Source organism: Alnus glutinosa, chromosome 2, assembly GCF_958979055.1.
Source record: "Alnus glutinosa chromosome 2, dhAlnGlut1.1, whole genome shotgun sequence".
Taxonomy (NCBI): Eukaryota; Viridiplantae; Streptophyta; class Magnoliopsida; order Fagales; family Betulaceae; genus Alnus; species Alnus glutinosa.
This window is the reverse complement of record NC_084887.1, coordinates 28,709,048-28,734,974: the sequence shown is the minus strand read 5'-3', so window position 1 is coordinate 28,734,974 and position 25,927 is coordinate 28,709,048. Positions and strand designations below refer to the sequence as shown.

Genomic DNA, 25,927 nt, shown 5'->3' with positions numbered 1-25,927 from the left:
TGTGTTGCTGTCCGGGTGATAATTTCAAGGGTTTTTCCGGTAAAAAATCTCCAATGGACTTCTTGAAGGCGGTTCTGGAGTATAGCCAGTCGGTGGGGGTCACGTGTGATGGCTATGAAGGTCAGCTTTCAGCCGTGTTTGAGGCTATCCTTGCTGAAAATGACAAGAAGGAGACGGGTTCTTCTCTGAAAGCGGGCAACAAGTTCAATAGAGAACTTAATAGATTATCTTGTTCTATTAATTATGATGCGAGAAGCGGAAGCAGCTCTCAGAGTAGGTGTAAAGGGAGGGCGATTGGAGGTATTTTATGAAGCCAAAAATTCTCTCGTGGAATGTCAGGGGCTTAAATGAGGGTAGCAAGCAGTTGAAAGTTAAAAACCTAATTAGACAATGGAAGGCAGACATTATTTGCTTGCAAGAAACCAAATTGGAGTTCATCTCCAACAGCTTAGTGAGGCGCCTTTGGGGATGTCACTTCGTTGATTGGTGTTACTTACCCTCATGCGGGGCCTCTGGTGGTATCCTTATCATGTGGGATAGAAGGGTTGTTGAGAAATTAGATATGTATGTGGGGGAGTTTGTTGTTGCTTGTTCTTTTAGGAGCGTTGCCGATGACTTTACTTGGGCCTTCGCGGGGATATACGGTCCTAACCTTGACTCTTTTAGAAGATTGCTCTGGGACGAGCTGGCTGGCCTTGCTTCTTGGTGGGAGATGCCTTGGTGTATTGGGGGCGATTTCAATGTCATTCATTTTCCTGCTGAAATGTCTAGGGAAGGCCGCCTTAACGCTGCTATGATGGAGTTCTCAGACTTTATTTTCGAGCAGGGCCTCATGGACTTTCCTCTCGCTGGAGGGACTTTCACGTGGTCCAATAATCAGGAGAACCCCTCCTGGTCTCGTATTGACAGATTTCTTGTCTCTCCAGATTGGGAGGTCAAGTTTCCAGGGTCTATTCAGAAAAGGCTTCCTAGATTGTGTTCTGATCATTTCCCTATCCTCCTGGATTGTGGTGGCATTCAATGGGGTTCCAGACCGTTCAAGTTTGAGAATATGTGGTTGAAGGCTGAAGGGTTTGTGGATAGGGTTCGGCTTTGGTGGGAGTCTTATCGCTTCCAGGGTTCTCCTAGCTTCATCTTCACTCAAAAGCTTAAGGCCTTAAAGGTTGATCTCAAAAGATGGAATGAACAGGAGTTTGGCAATGTGGAGTTTCGCAAAAAATTGCACATGGAAGAGCTAGGTACTCTTGATAGGTTGGAGGAACAACAAGGTCTATCTTCTGAAGAAAAGGAGAGGAAATGTGCGGTCATAAGAGACCTGGAGAACTCTATCTTGCAGGAAGAGATTAGTTGGAGACAGAAGTCTAGGGTTCTGTGGCTGAAAGAGGGTGATAAATGCACTAAATTCTTTCACCGAATTGCTAACTCGAACAGGAGGTCTAATTCCATAGAGTCGCTCTCCATCAATGGCTCTGTTTCTTCCGACCAGCAGGTCATCAGAGAACATGTGGCTCAATTCTATGAGTCTCTCTTTACAGAACCTTTCCCATGGAGACCTAGAATGGATAATATTGCTTTCGACACCTTGGATGCAGCTGAGGCCTCTTCTTTAGAACTTCCTTTCGAGGAGATGGAGGTCTTAGAGGTGGTGAAAAGCATGAATCGAGACAAGGCTCCTGGTCCAGATGGGTTTTCTCTTGCGTTTTTCCAAGACTGCTGGGATGTGATCAAGACAGATCTTATGAGGGTTTTCTGGGACTTTCACTCTCAAAGCAAGTTTGTCAAAAGTGTTAACGCCACTTTTATTGCTTTCATTCCGAAGAAGTCTGGGCTGTGGATTTAAAGGACTTTCGTCCTATCAGTCTTGTTAGTGGTGTGTACAAGATCATTGCAAAAGTCCTTGCAAATAGACTTAAAAAGGTGGTGGAGAAGATTATATCATCCCCTCAAAATGCTTTTGTGAAAGGCAGGCAAATTCTTGATTCAGTTCTTATTGCCAATGAGTGCTTGGATAGTCGAATCAAATCCGGCGAACCAGGGTTACTTTGTAAGTTGGATGTTGAGAAGGCCTACGACCACGTAAACTGGGATTTCTTACTGTATATGTTGAGAAGATGTGGCTTTGGGGAGAGATGGTGCTCCTGGATAGCGCACTGTATTTCTACGGTGCGATTCTTTGTGCTGGTGAATGGCTCCCCAACCGGTTTTTTCAGTAGCTCTCGTGGCCTTAGACAGGGTGACCCACTGTCACCACTATTATTCGTCATTGTGATGGAGGCTCTTAGTAAGTTCTTCTTCGCTACTGTTCAAAAGGGCTACCTTTCAGGGTTCTCTGTGGGTTCTAGCAACAGCGAAGCTATTAACATTTCTCACCTATTGTTCGCAGACGATACTTTAGACTTTTGTGGGGCTAATTCTGATCATCTTCATTATCTTCGTATGCTTCTTATTTCTTTTGAAGCTGTGTCAGGATTGAAGATTAATCTGGCCAAATCTGTTATGGTTCCTGTGGGTGAGGTGGATAATATGGACGGTCTGGCTAACATATTGGGCTGTGGAGTGTCCTCTCTTCCTATAAAGTATCTTGGTCTTCCGTTGGGAGCTCCTTTCAAGGCTAAGTCTTGTTGGGATGAAGTTGTAGGGAAGATTGAGAGGCGGTTGGCTAGCTGGAAGCGGTTGTATTTGTCGAAGGGGGGTAGGGTTACCCTTATAAAGAGTACTCTCTCCAACCTTCCTACATATTTTCTCTCTCTATTCCCTATTCCCTCCAGTGTTGCTAGTCGCATTGAGAAGCTGCATCGTGACTTTTTGTGGGGTGGCATAGGCGACGAATTCAAATACCACTTGGTCAGTTGGTCCAAGGTTTGTCATCCTACTTCTGAAGGTGGTTTGGGCATACGAAACTTGAGAATTTTCAACAAGGCGCTGTTAGGGAAGTGGTTGTGGCGTTATGCTTATGAGAGAGAAGCTCTGTGGAAATCCGTGGTGGATGCGAAGTATGGCTCTACTAGGGCTGGTTGGTATTCCTTAGATCCCCTTGGGTCTCACGGTGTGGGGAGTTGGAAGAACATTAGGAAGGGGTGGAGCTTGTTTTGTAGATATACCAGACTTATCTTGGGCAATGGGTCGAGGATTCGTTTTTGGGATGATGTTTGGTGTGGAGAGATGTCCCTCAAGGAAGCCTTTCCAGTTCTATATGATATAGCTTGTGTCAAGGATTCTTTGGTAGAAGACCATTTGGTAGTGGTAAGTGGTTCCTATCAGTGGGATGTCAGATTTTTCCGTGATGTTCACGATTGGGAGGTGGATGTTATGGCTTCCTTTTTCTCCTTACTGTATTCATCCAAGGTGGCTCAAGATGGGGGGGACCGGCTTTGGTGGACCCTCTCTCGCAAAGGGTCTTTTGATGTTAGATCATTCTATAAGGCTCTTGCCTGCAAAGAAGCTTCTTTTTTCCCCTGGAAAAGTATTTGGCGGACCAAGGCCCCATTGAAAGTGGCCTTCTTCGCTTGGACGGCAGCGTTAGGGAAAATCCTCACCTTGGACAATCTCAGAAAGAAGCGTGTCATTGTGATTGATAGATGCTGCATGTGTAAAATGACCGGGGAGACTGTGGATCATCTTCTCCTTCATTGCGAGGTTGCACGCGCTCTTTGGTACGTCATCCTTAGCCGGTTCGGTCTGTATTGGGTGATGCCTTCTCGGGTGATAGACTTATTTGCATGTTGGTGGTCGGGGGGACGGTCCCGCAGTGCGGTCGTGTGGAAGATGGCTCCTTGTTGTCTTATGTGGTGCTTGTGGACGGAACGCAACGATAGACAGTTTGAGGACAAAGAAAGAACCATAGAGGAGCTCATTTCCTTTTTTCTTCATTCTTTGTACTCCTGGACGGCTGCGTATTTAGCACCTCTAGAGATTAGTTATAACGATTTCCTTGTATTGCTTTCTTCTTCTTCTTCTTAATTGTCTCTCTTGTATACCCCCTGTATACTTGATTGTGCTTTGCGTTTTTCTAATAAAATTCTCTTCTTACTTATCAAAAAAAAAAAAAAAAAGTCCATATATATAATCAAAACAAGGATAAACAAACATATGGATAATAAAATAGATGGTAGCAAGACAAAAATGTAATTTATCAACTATACCTTTTCAAAAGAAACATTCTCTCTTAGAGCAGTTAGCGTGGTCACCCCATAAGAAATCAAACCACCAACACAAGTGGGATCAACCTCAGCCAATGCACGTAATGTCAAAGCAGCCTCAATGCGTACCTAACCATAAATGTATTTAATGTTCAGCAATCTAAGATCAAAGAGCAACCAGATGAGTTAAGAGTGATGCCATGAGTTAAGAGTGATGCCATCTAAAGTATAATTAGAATATTATTAAATTGCCATGCACTATGTCTCAACATCAACGCCATTGGTAGATAACTTCATAAAAGGCAGATTAAAAAAATAACATTCTAACTCGTTATATCAAAACCTATTACAAGTTGAAGCTGAGTAAACAGTAACAGGAGAAAAGAAGATGAAAAGAAAACAAGGAAATAAAAAATCCAAACATTCAATCTCTTTTGAAGCTACATCTAAAAATAAATAAACATAGTCAAATATTATGGAGATTGGAATACTTCACCCTCTTCATACAAAAAATATACATTTACAAACACTCTGGAGGCATCTAGACTAGCAGCAAACTTATAACTGTTGTCTTGCAAGTCGCATACTCATTCCGGTTACTCAGATGGCAACAGGTATCGAAACTCCTGACCCAAATATCTCAACAAGTTTGGATTGCTAAATGAGAAGTTGCAGCAGGCAGGTAAACCAATGAATACGAACAAAGGATTAGATCATGAAAAAAACAATTAAATAAAAACAAAACAAAAAAGAAGTCACAAAAAATTGGAAAACAAATGGCCAAGAAATCCTTATTTAACAACAGGTACTGCTAAAAAGATATTTCGCATGGAGTAAGGCCAGCACTAATGGGCTTTCAAACAAAGCAGGTGGTCTTACCAAATAAACAAATGGCTAAGTAATACCAGGATTATATACAGAACCCAAGGGCATCTGAAATAATAATTTTTTTTTTTTTTTTTTGATAAGTAAGAAAACTTTATTAAAGAAAGCGTAAGGCGCCCTTAAGTAAACAGAAGGTTAATAATAATATTAACCTCACTTCCTTTCTCGTAATTCCTTTTGTCAACATGCGTACGTAAAGAAATCCTCCAGCCCAACACATAACACTACCTAGAACCATTACCATTAGTTTACAAAGTCTCTACTTTGAATTTTATGATTCTGAATAAAAAGTGCATGTGGGACGTGATGGATGGGTTCAGACTGTAGTTGCAAACAAAGTCAAACCTTTATCATTTCTATCTTATCATTCCAAACAAACGATAAGTGTCTTGAAATTTTATTGGCAACTATATAAAAACAAAAGAAATTCGACAAAAATAAAATGTGAATCTCTGAACGGTCCCAAATATGTTTAAGCTTCAAATGCTGAACAAAAACAAAATCAAGAGCTTACAAGTTGTGATGGATAAGATACTGCCGCCATAACCGTGTTATCCAGAACTTCCTTGAATTCAAATGGAACCTACAAATGGGAAGATCGAGCACCACCTAATCAGTGGTAATATTTCTTGACATACTCTATGATGTTAAAGCAGATACATTATCCACATTTAATAACTCTACCTGTTTCTGCAATAAAATAATAACACTATATACAACTATTAATTCATCTCAAGAACAAACGAACCTATCATATAAATCAGCAAGCTAAAACCAAACATATAATTGTGTCAGTATTTTCTAGACAAGTTCTAATAGTTTGCACATATGGCTTTTCCTCCAATTCAGGCAGGACAGCATTTAATTACCAATTCAAGGAACATAGCTATCATCTACACTACTTTAGTTTATTAGAAACTAAACAGGGCTTACTTAATGAGCACATCAAGAACTTGATGTAAATAGGAAGTACATTCAAACTCCATCAGAATCCAAAAGGTGATCATGTCAACATAATGAAATGACAAAGCTGCTGCAGGATCCATATTCTATTATCTATTGTGTTAATTAATATCCCAAAAGCTTAAGCTGATACAAAAATGGTGAATTTAATCATTTAATTAATATCCTAACATAATGCATGTTAGTACAATGATTGCTAAATTAGTACAACCATGGATAATCTTAAAAGGGAAATGCTACACATCCCAAAAATTTTCTCCAAAATTTGGTACCCCAATTATGTGTCACAATCTCATGTGATCTATTATTTTGAGAAATGAGTCACAATCTCATGGGATTATGACAAAATTTTGGGAAGTCTATGAGGCGCCTTACGCTTTTTCTATAAAATTGATCTCTTACCTATCAAAAAAAAAAAAAAATTGGAAGTCTAGCATTTCTCATCTTAAAAAACGGCTCGTCATTGTGGTTATTTGGTGCTATTTGTGCAAGAAGAACGGAGAGTCTGTGGATCATCTTGTTCTCCATTGTGAAGTTTCTTCTGCCTCATGGAATGAAATCTTCAGTCGTATTGGGTTGTCTTGGGTTATGCCTAGACGAGTAGTAGACTTGTTTGCTTGTTAGAGGGGGGCTTTTGGTAGCATTCAGTTTGCAGCAATGTGTAAGATCGTGCCTACTAGTCTCTTGTGGTGTTTTTGGAAGGAAAGAAATGATTGAAGTTTTGAAAATCATGACAGGATAGTAGTGAAACTAAGGGCCCGTTTGGTTCACAAAATAGACCTATGGTAGGGACCTACTCCTAGGAGAAATAAATAATCTCTTACGAAATGAGAGGAATAGCTATTCCTTAAGGAATAGACAATGTTTTCCGGAAAAATAAAATAATCTTTTTTTTATTAACCCTTCAACGCTTAAAAAATATAAAAATAAAAAAAGTTTGAAACGTTGAATTGTTGTTGGTAGCTAGCCACCCATTGACCACGAGGTACTCCAGGGGTAGTGCTCCCACCCCCGGTGAATTTTGGGGTGTCCGCAACCACCCCCGGAGCCTCTTAAGGGTGGTCGCGGCCACCCCCAAGCATCGTCGGGGGTGGCCAGCCACCCACAACATTTCAACATTTTTTTTTTAAACAAAAAATTGAATTTTAGAAAAATAAAAAATCATGTGGGGCACTTTTAGTAATTTTGATTCAATTCCAATTATGACATATCTTTTGTCACCAAACTGAGTAATAGGAATAACTATTCAATTTCACTCTCCTTAATTCCCAGTAATAACTATTCATTTTCCTAATGGAATACCCATTCGCGTACCAAACGAGACCTAAGTCTTTTTCTTTAATACTCTTTGTCGTTGGACAGTTGTGTCTGTCTATCCTTGTTTGCTTAGTATTCATGACTTTCTTATTCTATTTTCTCCTTCTAGCTAAGCGTTTCTCTTGTATACTTTCTATGTACCTAGGTTACGCTCTTCGCTTGTTAATGATATTTAGATTACTTACAATAAAAACTTTGAGGAGAAAAAACAGGAATGTCTTTTTTGTCTTTCTTATTGTTATGCTACAAAGAAACAAGAGGGTTTTGAACCAACAACATCACCCTCCACCATGTTCTTACAGGGGTAGGGTGCCATTTGAGCTACAGCTCATTGGCATGGTAGAGTTAGCACGGGATTAAATGTTTCTGCTTCCCTTCAGATATAGGCCACCCATGATGTACTAGTCATGTCAATCATGCCACCCACTTTTGTTAATAGGTAAATACAACTCAAAAATCCGAGCAAAATTTAGCTTGTGACCTCCCACCCCCTGTTTGTGGGGGTAAGAGATGCCATAGAGATCTGGTAGGGGGAAAAGGCCTCTTATGGACAGCGGTACCAAAGAAGATCCTAATGGACAATAACCTCAGATAGCATATACTTCTCTCAACTAGTGTTGAGATTAGGGTGAGACAGTGAATCCTTTTTATTTCATGCTAGGAAACTATAGTCAAATTTATAATCATTGTCTAGAGTTATGTGGGTTCTGTCCTGGATGACATCTGTTGGTTTGTCAGAGAAGCCACTTTGGTAGGCGCCAGACTAATTTGAAATGCTGTTGTCCTCTTATGCCTCATGCAATGCATTTGGATATAAATGAATGCTCAAAGCTAAGATGGTTGAGCTGTCAATGCCAAAAATGAAGCTTCTACTTTAAGATTGCTCCATGAGTTGGCTTCTAGATGTTTAACTCTGTTCCCTTTGGAGTTTTTTGATTTGTTAAATTTTAAGAATTTCATTTTGTTAGGCACTTAATGGTTCATCTAAAGAAGATCGAGAAGCTTAAGCAAAATGAAGAGACTAAGCACTTAACCTTAATGTTTAAATGCATTGGTTGCAAATCAGTCTTAATCTTCTTTCAAACTAGGAAAAAAATAAATAAATAAAAGTTATTCAAAACATGTCAAGCTTGGTGCTCCATGCAAAACGAGTACAATACTCGGCAGTTACAATCCATTCAATCTTCTCTAATTGGAAAAGTTATATATATATATATATAAAAGACCAGAAAACCAAATATAATCACCAAATGGTCATGCCTAACCTCTCCCAGCGTTTTCAGCGTATATGACAAGGTACGTAAAGCAGAAATTTTCATGGATGGACTGGCATCAGGGGACTCAAGCTGCAAAGTATAAGAGTAATTTTTCTTCACTATAGATACCCAAAAAATAAAACTTCACAACAATTGAAGACCCAGATGATTCACTTCCACAAAACCTGCTTTCCCAGAAAAACCAAAAAGCTCCTTTGAGTAGGTTCCGTCATCTGATCGGTTATGCCAACCCGAAGGATATATAGAACACATGCCTTCAGTAAACCATGAAACAAACTGGTCAGTAGCTTGATTTTGCAGAACATCGCTTAGGAACTTAATTATAATATAGCAATTAAAGAGCCAATTATAATCACTTATACTGTTCATTCTAAATTTATACTACAAAAAATTTATGCAGACACTTTTATGATTTACAAGAATTCAGTTCAAACTTATCAAACTTGTGAGTTCCAAACAATAATTTTATCCATGTGCTGCATAAAGAGAACTACCATAGAACCCCGTAGACTCTAGTAGCCTTATCCTTTTCAACTCTAGCAGATCCCACAGAGCTTAATTATGACATTTCTCAAGTAACTAAACTGTATGTGAAATGAGTCAGGTCTCACGCATCAACTGCAGCACCGGCAACCTATCATTCAAACCCTTATGTAAGAAGTTGAACTCTTATGCTATGACTAATAAGACAAATTAATCTTGGTCTTATTTATGTTTCCTAAAGGGAATCAATGCAGAGCATATCACCAAAATCTTGATCATCTTTCTTACATATGTGCAGCATAACTTCATGGTTCTCCAAAACGACAATATCTTTCCCGAGAATGGTTTTGCTTCAAGGCACCACATGAGTGCATGAAGTAATGAAATAAATTTTCACCATTAATTAAACTACAAATTTGAGAAAAAAAAAAAATCAGACAACTAGGTCGCATAAGAAAAAATTAATAAACAAGGTTAAGTCATGTGTCAGTTCATCTTATCTTCCATTTAATTCATTTCCTGATTTGCTTCTTTCTTGGCCACCACTAAACAATATGAGTGCAGAACAAAGCTTTATTTTTATAAGTAATTTGATCTAATTAAAGCGCAAAGGGACGCAACCTAAGGACACGGCGAGTATACAAGAGAAACGCCCACTTAGTGATAAGAAAAGGAACACATCTGATAAGCGTCGAATGTTGCACATTCAAGCCCCTTAACTTATATATGTTAATTCCTTAGTATTATTATTTGTTTGATTTTGTGTTGTTTTATTGTTTTCAGGTTTTAAATAAAAATGCAATTAATTCCATTGATTTTGGGCTTAAAGCACACTTTGAGAAGACCTAGAAGATATTGGTAAGCTTAACCAATCATAATAGAAGACTTATATGATGTGGTTAAGTTTAATCAAATCAAGAGAAGGATTAAATCGGAATTTCTTCACTAAGAATCAAAATCGGATTGGATTCAAATTTAGATTCTGCATATGTCTCAGTGTTTGAATCATAACTTTTGCGTCAGATATTGGATTGCATTGAAATTGGTAGCGTTAGGAAGCTAATAAAAAATAAAACAAATATGTCAGAAATAGTCTTTCCCTAATTCGGACGTTTACTATGTCAAAATCGTCTCTCAATAAAAGACCGCAATTCTAGACGAATTTGGAATCCTTTTCCTACTTGGACAAGAAGACTCAAGAGACTATTTTTCTGGAATTCCAAGGGCTTCTAGAACTTGTGTGCTCCCTATAAATAGACTCCTAAGCTTCAAGAGAAGGGGTGCTTGGTGCTTGGGCTTGTACTTAGATTTAGACAGAAAATTCTTCTCGGAGGCCTGACAAGTTGAAGAGGAGAAGAACATGGCAAGAGGCCATCCCAGCACTACGATGAGCGGCTAAATTCCTAATAGGGTGTTGATGTAACCATTTCCAAGTAACAATGGTTTAATTGTATTTTAGTTTGGGATTTTCTCTATGCATGATGGTTATATAACTGTGAGAATTGATTTTAATGTTTATATTCAATCATTATGAATTTCTTATCTTGTCTTAGAAAGTCTTTTATATTGATTGAACTCAATCCTTCATATTTTCTGTGATTATGTGAATGATTGTTATACAACGGTTTTAATTGATATATGATCAAGAGGATTAGATAGACCATGCCTAGGGAAGACGGATTGTACTACACCCTAGTTTAGTGTAATTTAGGTAGACAGTCCGTGCCAACCGAAGATGGGTTATATTATTCCATTGATTGTGTGTATATCCTATTAAAGACGTAGCTAGTCCATGCATAGGGAAGACGGGTCGTACCGCATCTTAGTGGTTAGGTGGACGGTCTGTGCCAACCGAAGATGGATTATACTTATTCTTTAGAGGTAATTTCTTGACTACTCGAGTAAGACGAGTCCTATATCATGCATAGTATGAATTTTCCTTGTTAATTTATGATTGACCATTGTTATGCGGTGAGTGGTGAAATCAATCCCCTATTCTTTATCTCATCCCTACTATCTTTAAATTTATGTCTTTTACTTTTATGTATTTATTTTAAAAAAAAAAAAAATCAAATCAAACATATTTTAAATTAAGTTATTTTTAATCTCAAAAAGCTTGATAACAACACATACGCAGTCCTTGAGGTTCGACACCCTCTCTATAGCCTTATCCTACAAGGATTCGTCCTATTGCGAGTGATAATTTTATTATTGATATATATTGGTAAACAAAAAACCACATCAACATCCAAAAATTCTACAAAGTTAGCAAAGCAAGAACTTTTATTCTTTTTTTTTATATAAGTAGTGCATGTCATTAATAAGTGGAAAGGGGTGCAACCCAAATACTGAGGATGTATACAAGAGATAAACCCCCCCCCCCCCCCCCCCCCCCCACCCCAAAAAAAATGATTAAAAGAAAAAATGACATCCACAAATTCAAAAAAATTAGAAAAATGTGAAATTACATTTTTTTTTATGAATAATTTAGATCTTATTAAGAAAAGAAAAGGAAAAAAAAAAAAAAGGTTAAACCCTCGTACACGAAAAGTATACAATAGGGACTCAACCCAATAAACTACTACAATGTAAAAAGCTAATCAAATCAACCAAATTGTATAGAGACAAAGTTAGGAACATTAACAAGAATCCAATCCAAGAGAGATCACAAAAAAGAAGCTTTTAGAAATAGCACATTTGTTTCACTATCCTCGAAAATACGACAATTCCTTTCTCTCCAAATGCTCCACATTAAGAGGGCAGGAATAACTTTCCAGATAGCCTTTTTGGGATGTCCCCTCCCTTGTACTATCCAGCAATGAAGAAGTTCTTGGATTTTTATTTTTTTTTTGGATAAGTAATTGCAATTTATTAAAAAGCACAAAGGGGCGCAACCCTTATACACGAGAAGTATACAAGAGAACCCCTAAAAGGGACGAACAGAGAATAAATTTAAAAATTCTACATAAGTAAAAACACTCAAACTATGATGGGCTGCTATCCAAAAATATAATGTATTGAGCAACCGCTTCCATAGCTCCACCATAGAAGTCTCTACATCTTCAAACAGTCGAGCATTCCGCTCCCTCCAAATTCACCACAGCAAGCACAGAGGAGCTAACCGCCAAGCCTCTTTAGCATGACCACACCCAATCGCCGCCCCCCAACTACTCAACAACTCCAACACCGTTCACGGCATAACCCACTCAACCCCAAATAAAATAAGAACGTAGCTCCAAAGATCCCGGGCGACCTCACAGTGAAGCAACAAGTGATCAATAGACTCCCCACTCTTCTTACATAAACAACACCACTCAATTACTATAACATTCCTCTTACGCAAGTTATCATGCGTCAATATTTTGCCCAAAGCAGCTGACCATACGAAGAAGGCCACCCTTGTTGGAGCCTTAACACGCCAAATATTCTTCCAAAGAAAATATGGAACAGATGGGCCATCTTTCCTAATAAGCTCTTTGTAGAAGGATCTCACCTCAAATAAATCTTTTTTAGAGGGATTCCACACTAACCTGTCACCCTCTCCATGTCGAGCCGAAGTGGAGTATAGTCGATCGAAGAAAGAAATGACCATATCCATCTCCCAATCCTGGATTTGTCGCGTGAAGAGAACATTCCATTGAATTACACCATTATGAACCACCAAATTATCTGCCACCATCGCATCTTTGTTCCTTACTATACTAAAAAGCGCTAGAAAGCATTGCTTCAAAGATGTATCCCCACACCACCAATCTTGCCAAAAGCTAATATTTGATCCATTTCCCACTTCAAAACGAACAAAATTGCGAAATTTCTCCCACCCCCTCCTTATATGTTTCAATACACCCACTCCAAAAGAACCCGAAACCTCTTTCGAGCACCACCCACCCTTTAAACTCTCAAATTTGGCATCAATCACCAAACGCCATAAAGCCTCTCTCTCCCTAACATATCTCCACAACCACTTACCCAAGAGTGCTCGATTGAACTGGATGAGATTATGAACTCCCAACCCACCTGCATGCAAAGGTGTACAAATCTTGTTCCAATTCACTAGATGAAATTTGGTCTCATCACCAATGCCACCCCAAAGAAAATCCTTTTGAATTTTATCAAGACGATTAGCCACCTTCACTGGAATAGGAAACAAAGATAAGTAATAAGTGGGGATGTTGGAGAGCGTACTATTAATAAGAGTCAACCGGGCACCCTTCGACAAATACATCCGCTTCCAACCTGCCAACCTCCTTTCCATTTTTTTCAATAACACCATTCCAAATAGAAGTGGACTTGTAAGAAGCACCCAACGGCAAACCCAAGTAAGTCATCGGCAAAGAAGCAACCTGACATCCAAGAAGATTAGCCAACCTTTCGACATCCTCTACACCGCCAATTGGAACAATTTCTGATTTTCCTAAATTAATTCTCAAACCAGAAGCTGCCTCAAAGCCTAAGAAGATACATCTCAGATGTCGAATTTGTTCTTCTTGAGCACCACAAAAGATCAATGTGTCATCAGCAAACAGCAAGTGATTCACAACTAAGGCCTCAGAATCCCTAGAACCCACCGAGAACCCTGTCAAATTACCCTGATCCAATGCAGCAGTCAGCATCCGACTCAAAGCCTCCATAACCACCACAAACAACAAAGGAGAAAGAGGATCTCCTTGTCGCAAACCACGAGAGCTACTAAAAAAACCGGATGGGGTTCCATTTACAAGAATAGAGAATCTCACCGTAGAAATACAAAAACGTATCCAATCCCTCCATTTTTCCCCCAAACCACATCTCTGCAGCAAATAAAGTAAGAAGTCCCAGTTCACATGATCATAAGCCTTCTCCAGATCTAGCTTACACAAGAGTCCAGGTTCCACTGATCGAATATGACTATCCACACATTCATTTGCAATAAGCACAGAGTCTAATATTTGTCGACCACCAATAAACGCATTCTGAGTGTTGGAGATAATCTTGCCCACAACAGACTTAAATCTGTTTGCAAGAACCTTTGAAATAATCTTGTAAATCCCCCCTACCAAACTAATAGGACGAAAATCTCTCACATCCATGGCACCAGTCTTCTTAGGAATCAAAGAGCCAAAGTAGCATTCAAACTCTTTTCAAACTTGCCTCGAGCATGAAATTCTGCAAAAACATCCATAATGTCAGTTTTTAAAAAATCCCAACACTTCTGAAAGAAAGCCGCAGTGAATCCGTCAGGACCCGGCGCCTTATCTCCATTCAAATCCCTGATTACATCCCACACCTCCTTCTCCTCAAACGCTCTTTCTAGCCAGATGATCTCATCCGCATCAATGGATAAAAAAGATAGACCCTCCATCCTAGGCCGCCAAGAACAATACTCCAAGTACAGATTGTTGTAAAAATGAACTAAATGCTCCTTAATCTCCGCAGGATTTCTGGAAATTATACCATTAATATTCAAAGAATCCACTTGGTTGAATTTGCAGTATGAGTTGGCCACCTTGTGAAAAAATTTTGTGTTCTTATCCCCCTCCTTTAACCACAAAGCTCTAAACTTTTGCCTCCAGCTCATTTCCTCAAAAAGAAGGGCCTTCTCCATCTCTCTCGCCATATCTACCCTTCGAACTTTTTCATCCTCCCCTAGGCAGCGGCGTTCTTCGATTAACTCCAGCTCTCGAATACCCTCCAATAATTCTTTCTTCTTCTTCCCTATATCACCAAACACTTCTTCATTCCATTTCTTCAAATCAGCATTCAAAGCCTTCAATTTATTGGCCAAAACGAAGCTTGGCAAATCAGAAAACTCATAAGACATCCACCACTTTTTAACCTGCTCAACAAAATCCTCGAATTTCAACCACATGTTTTCAAACTTAAAATACCTGTTTCCTCCTCTATTTGTCCCACAATCCAATAACAAAGGAAAATGATCGGAGAAAATTCTTGTCAATCTCCTCTGTGAAACTTCGGGAAATCGTTCCTCCCACTCCGGAGAAATTAAGAACCTATCTATTCTAGACCAAATATGATCTTCCTGACCATTAGACCAAATAAACTGGCCATCTTCAAGGGGTAGGTCCACCAAATTATGCATGAATATGAAGTCTGAGAACTCTTCCATAGCTACAGAGAAGCCAGTACCACTAGATCTCTCACTAGGAAAACGAACCACATTAAAATCTCCCCCAATACACCAAGGCATTTCCCACCAACTCATCAATCCAGCTAACTCAACCCACAAATCCCTCCTCTCCCTGTCATCATTCGGACCATAAACCCCCCCAAAAGCCCAGACTACGTTATCTCCAGTGTTGCGCAAAGAACAAGCAACAGTGTATCTACCTATACACTCCTCCACTTTATCCACCACCCTTCTATCCCACATTAACAAAATTCTACCCGACGCTCCGTTGGCACCCAAGTAACACCAATCAACATGAAAGCAGGCATAACCCACAAGACTCAAAAAGATTAAGCATCAATTGCCAGAGAGCCAAAATATAATCACAATGGATGAGCAGGTGATACAAATAATTCATTTCATTGAAAAGCGCAAAGGGGCGCAACCTTAGTACACATGTATACAAAGATAAGGCCCCACTAAAGGCGAAAAGAAAAACAAAACTCCACAAAAAGAGAGAAGTTAGAAATCGAAAAAAAAATATTAAAAGCCCATGTCCAATTAAAAAGGGATTTGACCAAAATGTTCTTGATCTCGTCCTCTGACTTTTCACGATCTTCAAAACATTTGGCATTCCGCTCTCTCCATATGGTCCACATTAAGCACAATGGGGCTATTCTCCACATAACTAGAGCTGAACAAGTGCCCATCTGACCTCTCCAACATGCTAACAAGTCAATCACCCTTTCAGGCATAACCCATGTAACATGAAAAAGAGTAAAAAGCACACTCCATAAGTTACGTACCACTTCGCAATGAAGAAGAAGATGATCGATAGATGCTTCGCTCCTCTTACACATGCAACTCCTCTCTTTCGCACATTAGCTAAGGTCACAATCTTCCCAAAAGCTGCCTTCCACACAAAAAAAAAAAAAACTCGCACGCAAAGGTACTTTAACTTTCCAAATACTCCTCCAAGGAAAAGAAGAAACCCCCGAAATATATAACTCATGAAAAACGACCGCACCTCAAACTTCTTCCTCTTAGAAGGAATCCACCGAATACAATTCTCCCCACCTTGTCTCCATTTGAGAAAATACAACATCCCAAAAAAGGCAAGCACCATGTCTACATCCCAATCTTGTACAGCTCGAAAAAAAGGAATGTTCCAATGCATAACACCATTGGAAACCTGCAAATTATCCATGACTCTCGCCTCTTTACATCGTGCAATACAAATAACCCCCGAAAGGTGACCTTCAAAGAATGATCCCCACACCAAATATCATGCCAAAAGCTAATTTGAGAACCATCTCCTACTTCAAATCTAATAAATCTCGAGAAAACTCCCCACCCCTGCCTAATATGTTTCCACACTCCAACACCAAAAGGCCCATCAACTTCCTTGGTACACCAACCTCCATTCAAACAACCATATTTTGCTTTCACAACCAAACCATTTACCCAACAGTGCTTGAATAAACTTACACAATTTTTTTTTTAATAAGTGATTAAACTTACACAAATTTCGAATACCCAACCCACCAAACTGCATAGGAGAAAAAATATGAGACCGTTTAACTAAATGGAACTTAAACTCATTTAGACCACCCCAAAAGAAATCTATTTGAAGTTTCTCCAACTTGTTTGCCACCCCCAAAGGAATCGGGAACAATGATAAAAAAAAATATGTGGGTAAATTAGACAAGGTACTTTTAATCAACGTCAACCTCCCTCCCTTCGACAAATAAAGCCTCTTCCAACCCGCCAACCTCCTTTCCATATTCTTGAAAATACCATTCCATATATTAGATGACTTACAAGGCACCCCCAAAGGAAGACCCAAAACTTCATCGGTAACCGTGCCACACTACACCCAAAAAGACTATCCAAACTATCTATATCATCCACCTCACCAATTGGAATAATCTCTGACTTCGACAAGTTAATCACTAACCCTAATACCGCTTCAAAGCACAAAAAGACATCGCAAATTATGAATATGTTCACCATTTGCGCCGCAAAATATCAACGTATCATCTGCAAACAACAAATGCGACACAACCATACCTGCATTTATTTCTCGATCCCACTGAAAAACCATCAAAAAGACCCATGTCTATTGTGGCCGCCATCATTCTACTTTTTTTTTGATAAGTAATAATAGTTTTATTGAAAGCGTAAGGCGCCCCTACGTACACTAGAAGTATACAACAGGAAACACCTAACTAGAAAGCGAAAAAGAAGCAAGAAATTCAGCAAAGCTGATTGATAATAGGTACAAATAAGCCATCGACCAGACATACAAGGTATGGAGAAACAACTCTAACACCTCCTCTAGGGAGCTCTCTAGATTCTCAAAACACCTAAGGTTTCGTTCTCTCTAAATACACCAAAAAAGGCAAATAGGCACCATCTTCCAAGAAGTAGCGCTCCCAGATCTCCCAGACTTCCACCAACAAGCAACTAAGTCAAGCACACTCCTAGGCATGACCCAAGAAATACCAAAGCGAGAGAAAATGTTGTTCCATAGAGCTGAGGCCACATCACAATGCAAAAGAATATGGTCCACTGATTCCCCATCCCGCTTGCAAAGACAGCATCTATCAACAATAATTATGTGCCTCTTCCTGAGATTGTCCAAGGTAAGAATTCTGCCCAGAGCTGCAGACCAAGTGAAGAAAGCTGCCCTCGGAGGAGCCTGAGACCGCCACACACTCTTCCACGGGAACCGACTACCTCCAGAACACATCATAGAACCAAAATAAGACTTCACCCTGAACACACCTGTCTTGGACGAGACCCATATAGGACAATCTGCCCTCTCAAAATTCACCTTGGTAGAGTCCAGTACCTGGAAGAAAGAGGCAAAAACATAGACTTCCCAATCATGAGCCTCTCTAACAAAGCTCACGTTCTATTGAATGGACCCGCCCAAACTCTCCAAGTTATCAGCCACTGACGCATCCTTCACCCGAGCATTGCCAAAGAGATCAGGAAACACTTCTTTCAGAATCGTATCTCCACACCACAAGTCATGCCAAAATCTAATCCTACTCCCATCCCCCACCTCATATCTCAGGAATTTGGAGAAATTCTCCCAACCTTTCCTTATAAACTTCCACAACCCTACTCCAAACGCCCCAGCAACCTCTCGGGAGCACCACCCACCCCACAAACTCCCATACTTGGAATCCACCGCGACTCTTCACCAAGCATCTCTATCCATGCCAAAGCGCCATAACCATTTGCCTAGCAATGCGCGGTTGAACATAACCAAATTTCGAATGCCAAGCCCCCCATTCGAAATTGGAGTACAAACCTTCTCCTAACTCACCAAATGGTATTTAATTTCTTCACCCATTCCACCCCAAAGAAAATCGCGTTGTAACTTCCCAATGCACGATGCAACACTCACCGGAATAGGGAACAGAGACATATAGTACGTAGGTAAGTTAGAGAGCGTACTCTTGATAAGGGTCACTCTCCCTCCCTTAGAGAGATATAACATTTTCCAACTAGCCAACCGTTTTTCAACCTTCTCAATAACTCCATCCCAAATACGAGTAGACTTGTAAGAAGCCCCCAAAGGAAGACCCAAATACATTACTGGCAAATAAGCAACTTCACACTCCAAAATGTTAGCTAACCTTCCCACATCGGCGACATTCCCCACTGGAATAATACTGGATTTGGCCAAGTTAACCTTAAGACCCAAGACAGCCTCAAATAAGAGCAAAAGACATCGCAAAGACCGAAGCTTGGAGGAGCTAGCATCACAGAAAATCAATGTGTCATCAGCGAACAAAAGGTGGGAAAAAGAAGCATCGCCCACTCTGAAACCATCCAACACACCCCCACTCACCGCCGCAGTAATCATACGACTCAGCGCCTCCATAACAAACACAAACAAAAGGGGAGACAAAGGGTCTCCTTGCCTTAGGCCTCGAGAGCTACTGAAAAAGCCGTTAGGCGAGCCGTTAACTAGCACCGAAAACTTTGCAGAAGAAATGCAACGAACTATCCACGAACACCATTTACCCCCAAAGCCGCATCTCCTCAACATATACAATAGAAAATCCCAATTAACGTGATCATAAGCTTTTTCTAAATCCATTTTGCAAACGACTCCCAGCTCCCTTGATTTAATACGACTATCAAGGCATTCATTCGCAATAAGGATTGGATCAAGAATCTGCCTCCCTTTAATGAAAGCACTCTGAGATTTGGAGATAACCTTGTCCATTACCGTCTTCAATCTGTTAGCCAAAACTTTAGCAATAATCTTATAGACACCTCCTACAAGGCTTAAGGGCCGAAAATCTTTGAGAGACAAAGCTCCTGGAGTCTTAGGAATAAGAGCAATAAACGAAGCATTCAGACTCTTCTCAAATACTTCTCCAGCATGAAACTCAGAAAAAACCTCCATAATGTCCAAGCGCAAAACCTCCCAACAAGCTTGGAAAAAAGCCATAGTGAAGCCATCCGGACCCGGCGCTTTGTCGCCATTAAAAGCAAACACTACCTTTCTAACTTCCTCCTCCTCAAAGGCTCTCTCCAACCACCTTGCTTCTGACTCTAAAATAGCGTCAAAGGAAAGATCATCCAACCGAGGCCTCCAACTGTGCTTCTCAGAGAAGAGATCTTGATACAACGGAACCACATGCTCACCTATCTCTGCCGGATTAGAAGAAATGGAATCTCCAATCAATAAGGAATCAATAGAGTTGTACCTTCTGTTTGAATTGGCTATAGAATGGAAGAATTTTGTGCATTTATCTCCTTCTTTCAACCACGTCACCCTGGACTTTTGCCTCCAGCAGACCTCCTCCAACAGTGAGCATCTCTCCATCTCACTGACAATTTCCAGCTTCTTTTGAATTTCCCCCTCACCCAAAGCCCTACTACCTTCCACTGAATCAAACGCCTGAAGCTCCTCAAGAAGCTTTCTCTTGTTTCTCTCCACATTACCAAAGGCCTCTACATTCCAAGTCTTCAAATTAGATTTGAGGGCCTTTAGTTTACATGCAAACACAAAGCTAGGAGAGCCATGAAAAGAGTGTGAATCCCACCATTGTTTCACCAATCCCACAAAACCATCCACCTTGAGCCACATATTCTCAAACTTAAACGGCCTACTTCTTGAAGTAGAGTTAGCACAATCGAGGAGAATAGGAAAATGGTCAGAGTAAAGGCGGGGAAGCCTCTTCTGAGACGCCTCAGGAAATCTATCTTCCCAATCAGGAGAGACAAGAAAACGATCAATTCTGGACCAAACAGGAGGATCACAGGAAATTGACCACGTATAAGAACCTCCAACGAGCGAAAAATCCATAAGACCCTGCTCAGAGATAAAATCACAAAAGTCCCTCATGGCAGACACACTACCATCTCCAGATCTTTCACTAGGGAACCTAGTAATGTTGAAATCTCCCCCTATACACCAAGGCAAGCTCCACCAACTCAAGATCCCAGCCAGCTCATCCCAAAGACTCCTCCGACCAATCCTGAAATTCGGACCATACACGCCCACAAAACCCCACTCAAAATGATCATCAACATTCCTAAAGGAAACTGCAAGTGTAAAAACCCCCACGCACACATCCACCTTTTCCACCACCCTCTTATCCCACAAGATAAGGATACCCCCTGAAGCCCCACTAGCATCCAAACAACACCAATCCACATAATTACACCCCCAAAGACTACGCACAAAATTTCTAGAAGGATCCTTAACTTTTGTTTCTTGGAGGCAAATAATATCCACCTTCCAATCTCTGAGCAAATTGCAAATCCTTAAGCGTTTACTCCTATTATTCAGCTCCCTTACGTTCCAAGAGAGAATCTTCGGCTTCATGGCACTACTACTAGCCCCCTTGCCCTCCTTTTACCGCTAATCAATCCAGAACCTTTAGCATCATAGTTTATAGAGCTCTCCAAATTCTTAATCTCCCTCATACCCTTCGTGCGTCCTTTACCCATGCGCCGCTCCTCTTTCCTCTCCTCTTCTATACAAGTCAGAAAAGCTAACAATTGCAATTTATGCCCCACAACCGTCATCCCAACAATGGGATAAATCTCGTTAGCACTCTGCATCACCCACTCCGAATACCCCAAACCTCCCAAGGCTGGAGAGTAAGCATTGAGAGGAGAACCCACATCATCTGCCCCTTCCCCCTCCTTGAACTCCACCAAACTAGCACCCCCGGGAGTAATGCTTCTGGATGCCTCACCCAACAATCCAACCTGCAGACCAGAGGACTCTGATTCCACAACTAGCCCCCCCAACCACTCACAACCCTCCCCTCCAGCCCTGTCATAGCAAGGAACAATCGCCATATCCACCAACGGTTGATGCCAAAACTCATACCCTGCCACCTCCCGGGGCACATTCAGAACATTAACACTTCTCCACTGAGAAAGTGCCGAGTCCTTCACCCTCACAAGACCACCCTCTAAACACAGGACAGGTATTTCACTACAGTTCAACTGAACCTGCTCCGAAAATAGATGTTCCCCTGCTGCACCGGACCCCACTATCAGCTCCCCCTCCCTCCGCTGACCCGGTTCCTCCAGCAGCACCGACTCTACCTCCACCTGCAACTCAGAGCTACTAAGGGGCGAGAAGCACCTTTCCAGGAGCCTAGAATGTCCTTGGAGTTGCCCGGTAACTAAACCCAGAGAAGGAGTCAGAGAGCCAGCGACTAGGCTCTGAGGATTCTTCTGAGAAACATTCCCCCGTGCGGCTGGATCTGTGCCTAACGAACCCAGCGCAGATGAAGCCCTCATCGGCGAACGATGCTGGTCGTCAAGAGACGAGATGCCGGCGACTAGTCCCAGAGACGGAGCCCCCGTTGAGGAAGACGCACCTGGCGTGAATATCCCGACGTCCAGGCCCGGAATCGAATCAGTCCGAAGAAGAGGAACTGAACTCGCAGGGGCCCAAGGGGGGCGGGAGCCTGGACCCTCCTTAGCCCTCCACTCCAAAGGCTGGTCCGGACAATCCAAGATGCCTTTTCCTTTAGAGGCCCTGGCTGATTTGGTTACGCCAACAGTTTTCGATCTGGGCTTGGATTTGGATTTGGGCCGAGCCACTTTGAAGCCCACCGCCCGGGCCCTAGATGAAGATGCACGATCCAGACCCCCAGCAGCAACCATGGCCAAACCCTTCAGACAAAACTCAATTTCCTTTTGCATCCTTTCTAACGACTCTCTGAAGGCACCCACATCGAGGCTTTCACCAGAATGGTTGTTGCGTGCTGTAGGGAGAAACTTAGCTTCAGCTACACCATGCCTAGTGACAGACGACCTTCCCAACGCACCAGAGAGTCCAGCTTGAGCCGAAGTCGTGGCCGAATCCAGAGCCGGAGCTTTCTCACCCGCCGCTGTTCCTTTCCTCGCCAGGACCTTCTGGACCGTCTGCATGGGCACACGTTGCCGATTCACAGGAACCCATGCATGGTTCTTCTTCTCCTCAGCACAGAACTGCTTCGCCGGAAAAGGCTCCATGGTGTGATGATCTTTCGCCATACAAAAAGCATCACTCTTCGCCGGATTATGATAAACTTTATTCCCCTCTGAGCATTCTCTTACCCATCTTGGCACTCTAGCTACTAGGCCGGTAAAATCTCCAAAGGCACTTCCAGCGAGGATGTTGTCTTGGCCAACGCCTCTGCATAGCTTCTCCTCCCTCTAGGATTCGCGGGAAGCTCCGAGTCAACCTCCCTGGCTCTGGACCCAGCTCTGAAATACTCAGAAACCAGGCGTAATTCCTCTCGAAAGCACTTCCAGCCTTGGCCAGCTTTTCCCTCCGGGATGAAGATCGAGTCCTTCCTCCGATCACCATTAAATTCTTCAATAACCATGAATCCACCATGTCTGTTAAAATGCCGTTGCGCAATGATCCGCGGGAATCCATGCCGAGACTGATCCCAAAACACCCGAGAGTCAGCCACGCACACCAAAGACTCGAAAGTTTTTAGTAACTAGGCTAACTCAAATCTATCCAGCAAGATCGAACTATTTCTACCCTTACAACTCTCCCTGATTCGAAACCCTGAGTCCCCTCCTACTACCACCACTTCAAACTCTTTAGCTTCCACCGACCAGCTACTCGAGAACCCCAGCCTCCATAACAATCACAAAGAGCAAAGGAGAAAACGGATCCCCTTGACATAAACCCCAATTGCTACTAAGGAATCCAGAAGAGGCTCCATTAATCAAAACAGAATAGCGAACTGTAGAAATACAAAAAGCTATCCAAGCTCTCCATTTCCCCCCAAAACAACTTCTTTGCAACACATTACAAAAACTCCCAATTCAGATGATTATAAGCCTTTTCTAAATCCAGTTTACATAATAATCCTGGTATCCCAGATCTGAGGCGACTATCAATGCACTCGTTAGCAATCAAACCAAATCCAAAATCTGTCCCCCCTGAATAAACGCATTTTGCGACCTAGAAATGATCTTTTCCAAAACATGTTTCAATCTATTCGCTAACACCTTTGAAATTATTTTGTACACAACGCCCACAAGAGTGATAGGGCGAAAATCCTTCCGATCCACCACTCGGGCTTTCTTGGGGATGAGTGCTATGAATGTTGCATTAAGACTTTTCTCAAAACTCCCTTTGCTGTGGAATTCTCTGAAAACGGCCATAATTTCCTCTTTAAGAACTTCCCAACATGATTTAACAAAACCCAAAGAAAAGCCATCGGATCCTGGGGCCTTATCTCTGTTCATTGCTTGAACCACCTCAAACACCTCTCTTTCCTCAAAATCTCTTTCCAACCATGGACCCTCCTCCACACCAATGGAATGAAAGAAAGTACATCTGGCTTAGGCCTCCAGCTACTCTGCTCTAAGTACAATTGGGTATAAAACTGTACTATATGCACCTAGATAGTTCCAGCATCTGACGACAACGATCCATTGATAGATAAATATTCTACAATATTATTTCTTCCATTAGAATTCGCCACCCTATGAAAGAACCCGTGTTCTTATCCCCCTCTCTCAACCAAAGAGCCCTAGCCTTCTATCTCCAACTCACCTCTTCACATAGCAGCAGCCTCTCCAATTCCCTATAAAAAATCATCCTTTCTCACCCTTCCTCATCAGTCAATGCGCTTCCTTCCCCAATGACATCAAACTCTCGAACACCATCCAACAAAGCCTTTTCTCGCTGCCCTACATGCCCAAACACTTCTTCATTCCATTTTCACAAGTCACCTTTCAAAGCCTTCAATTTGCACACCAACACAAAACTAGGACAGCCACGAAACTAATAAGGCTGCCACATTAATTTCACCTGATCCACAAAACCCTCAAATTTCGGACACATATTTTCAAACTTAAAATAACCACCACTTCTATTCGTCACCCCACAATCAAGCAAAAGAGGGAAATGGTCCGACAAAAGTCTAGGAAGTCTCCTCTGAACTACATTAGGAAATTGTTCGTCCCAAGAAAGACGAGATAAGAATCTAGAAAATGTGAAATATTATACGGCCCTATCCATATATAAAGCGAATTGACCAAGATGGTCTTGAGCTCTTCCATCGGCCACTAACAATCTTCAAAACATCCTACATTATATTCTCTCCAATGACTCCACATTAAGCACAAAAGGGACATCCTCCAAGCGGCTAAAACTGAACAACCACCCAATTGACCTTGCCAACAATCTAACTCTATCTCCCTTCTAGGCATAACCCATTCTACTCCAAAAAAGGCTAAAAATCACATTCCATAATCCTCTAGCCACTTCGCAATGGAGGAAAATATGGTCTATGGATTTCCTGCTCCCTTTACACATACAACAGCATTCCACCACTATTACCTTCCCCTTCCTCAAATTATCTGAAGTCAAAATCTTTCCAAGAGACACCATCCAAACAAAGAAACTCACTCCCAAAGGAACATTAACTCTCCAAATACTCTTCCAAGGTTAAGATGAAGCCCCGAAGTAGATAACTCGTGATAAAACGACCTTGCTTCAAACATGCTTCTCTTTTAAGGGATCCACCAAATACAATCCTCACCACCTTATCTCAATCTAAGGAAATACAACAAATCCAAAAATTTGATCGCCAAATCGACCTCCCAATCCTATACAAATCTTATAAAAAAATAAATTCCACTAAATATTACAACTAGAAAACTGCATGTTATCTGCAACCCACGGCTCCTTGCAACAAGCAATACTAAACAACTCCGGAAAAGATTCCTTCAATGGTTGATCTCTGCATCATAAAGCATCCAGAACCTAATCTCAGTTCCATTTCTCACTTCATATCTGACAAATCTCGAAAAAAAAACTCCCCACCCCCTCCTAATATGTTTCCACACACCAACTCCAAGGGTCCGTCTACCTCCTTAGAACACCAACCTCCACTCATACTGTCATATTTTTCTTCCACCACCAATCTCTACAAAGCCTCCCTATCTGTAGCAAAACCCCATAACTACTTAGCCAACCAAGCTTGATTAAACTGATTCAAGTTTCTTACCCCCAGTCCACCAGTTCGCTTCGGAGAACAGATCGTTTCTCAATTAGTTAAATCGAACTTAAACTCTTCACTATTACCTCCCCATAAAAAATCTCGCTAAAATTTCTCAATCCTATTAGCCACACCAATAGGAATAGGAAACAATGACAAATAGTAAGTGGGCAAATTGGACAAAGTACTTTTGATCAAGGTCAACTTGCCTCCCTTTGATAAATAGAGAGGTCCATCAAGCCCTGCTCAGAA

The 25,927-nt window shown here is 41.3% G+C and overlaps 1 protein-coding gene across 2 annotated transcripts in view; it reads right to left on the bottom strand.

The window, feature by feature from the left end:
• LOC133859245 (protein SWEETIE) overlaps nt 1-25,927 on the bottom strand; it is an 82,396-nt gene that overhangs the window by 45,351 nt on the left and 11,118 nt on the right. For both annotated transcript variants that reach the window (XM_062294577.1, XM_062294576.1), the window contains exons 9-12: nt 8,746-8,835; nt 8,570-8,650; nt 5,539-5,607; nt 4,143-4,268 (exon numbers count right to left, since the gene is read on the bottom strand). In XM_062294577.1, coding sequence (XP_062150561.1) covers nt 4,143-4,268; nt 5,539-5,607; nt 8,570-8,650; nt 8,746-8,835 — 366 coding nt within the window. The remainder of the gene's footprint in view (nt 1-4,142; nt 4,269-5,538; nt 5,608-8,569; nt 8,651-8,745; nt 8,836-25,927) is intronic.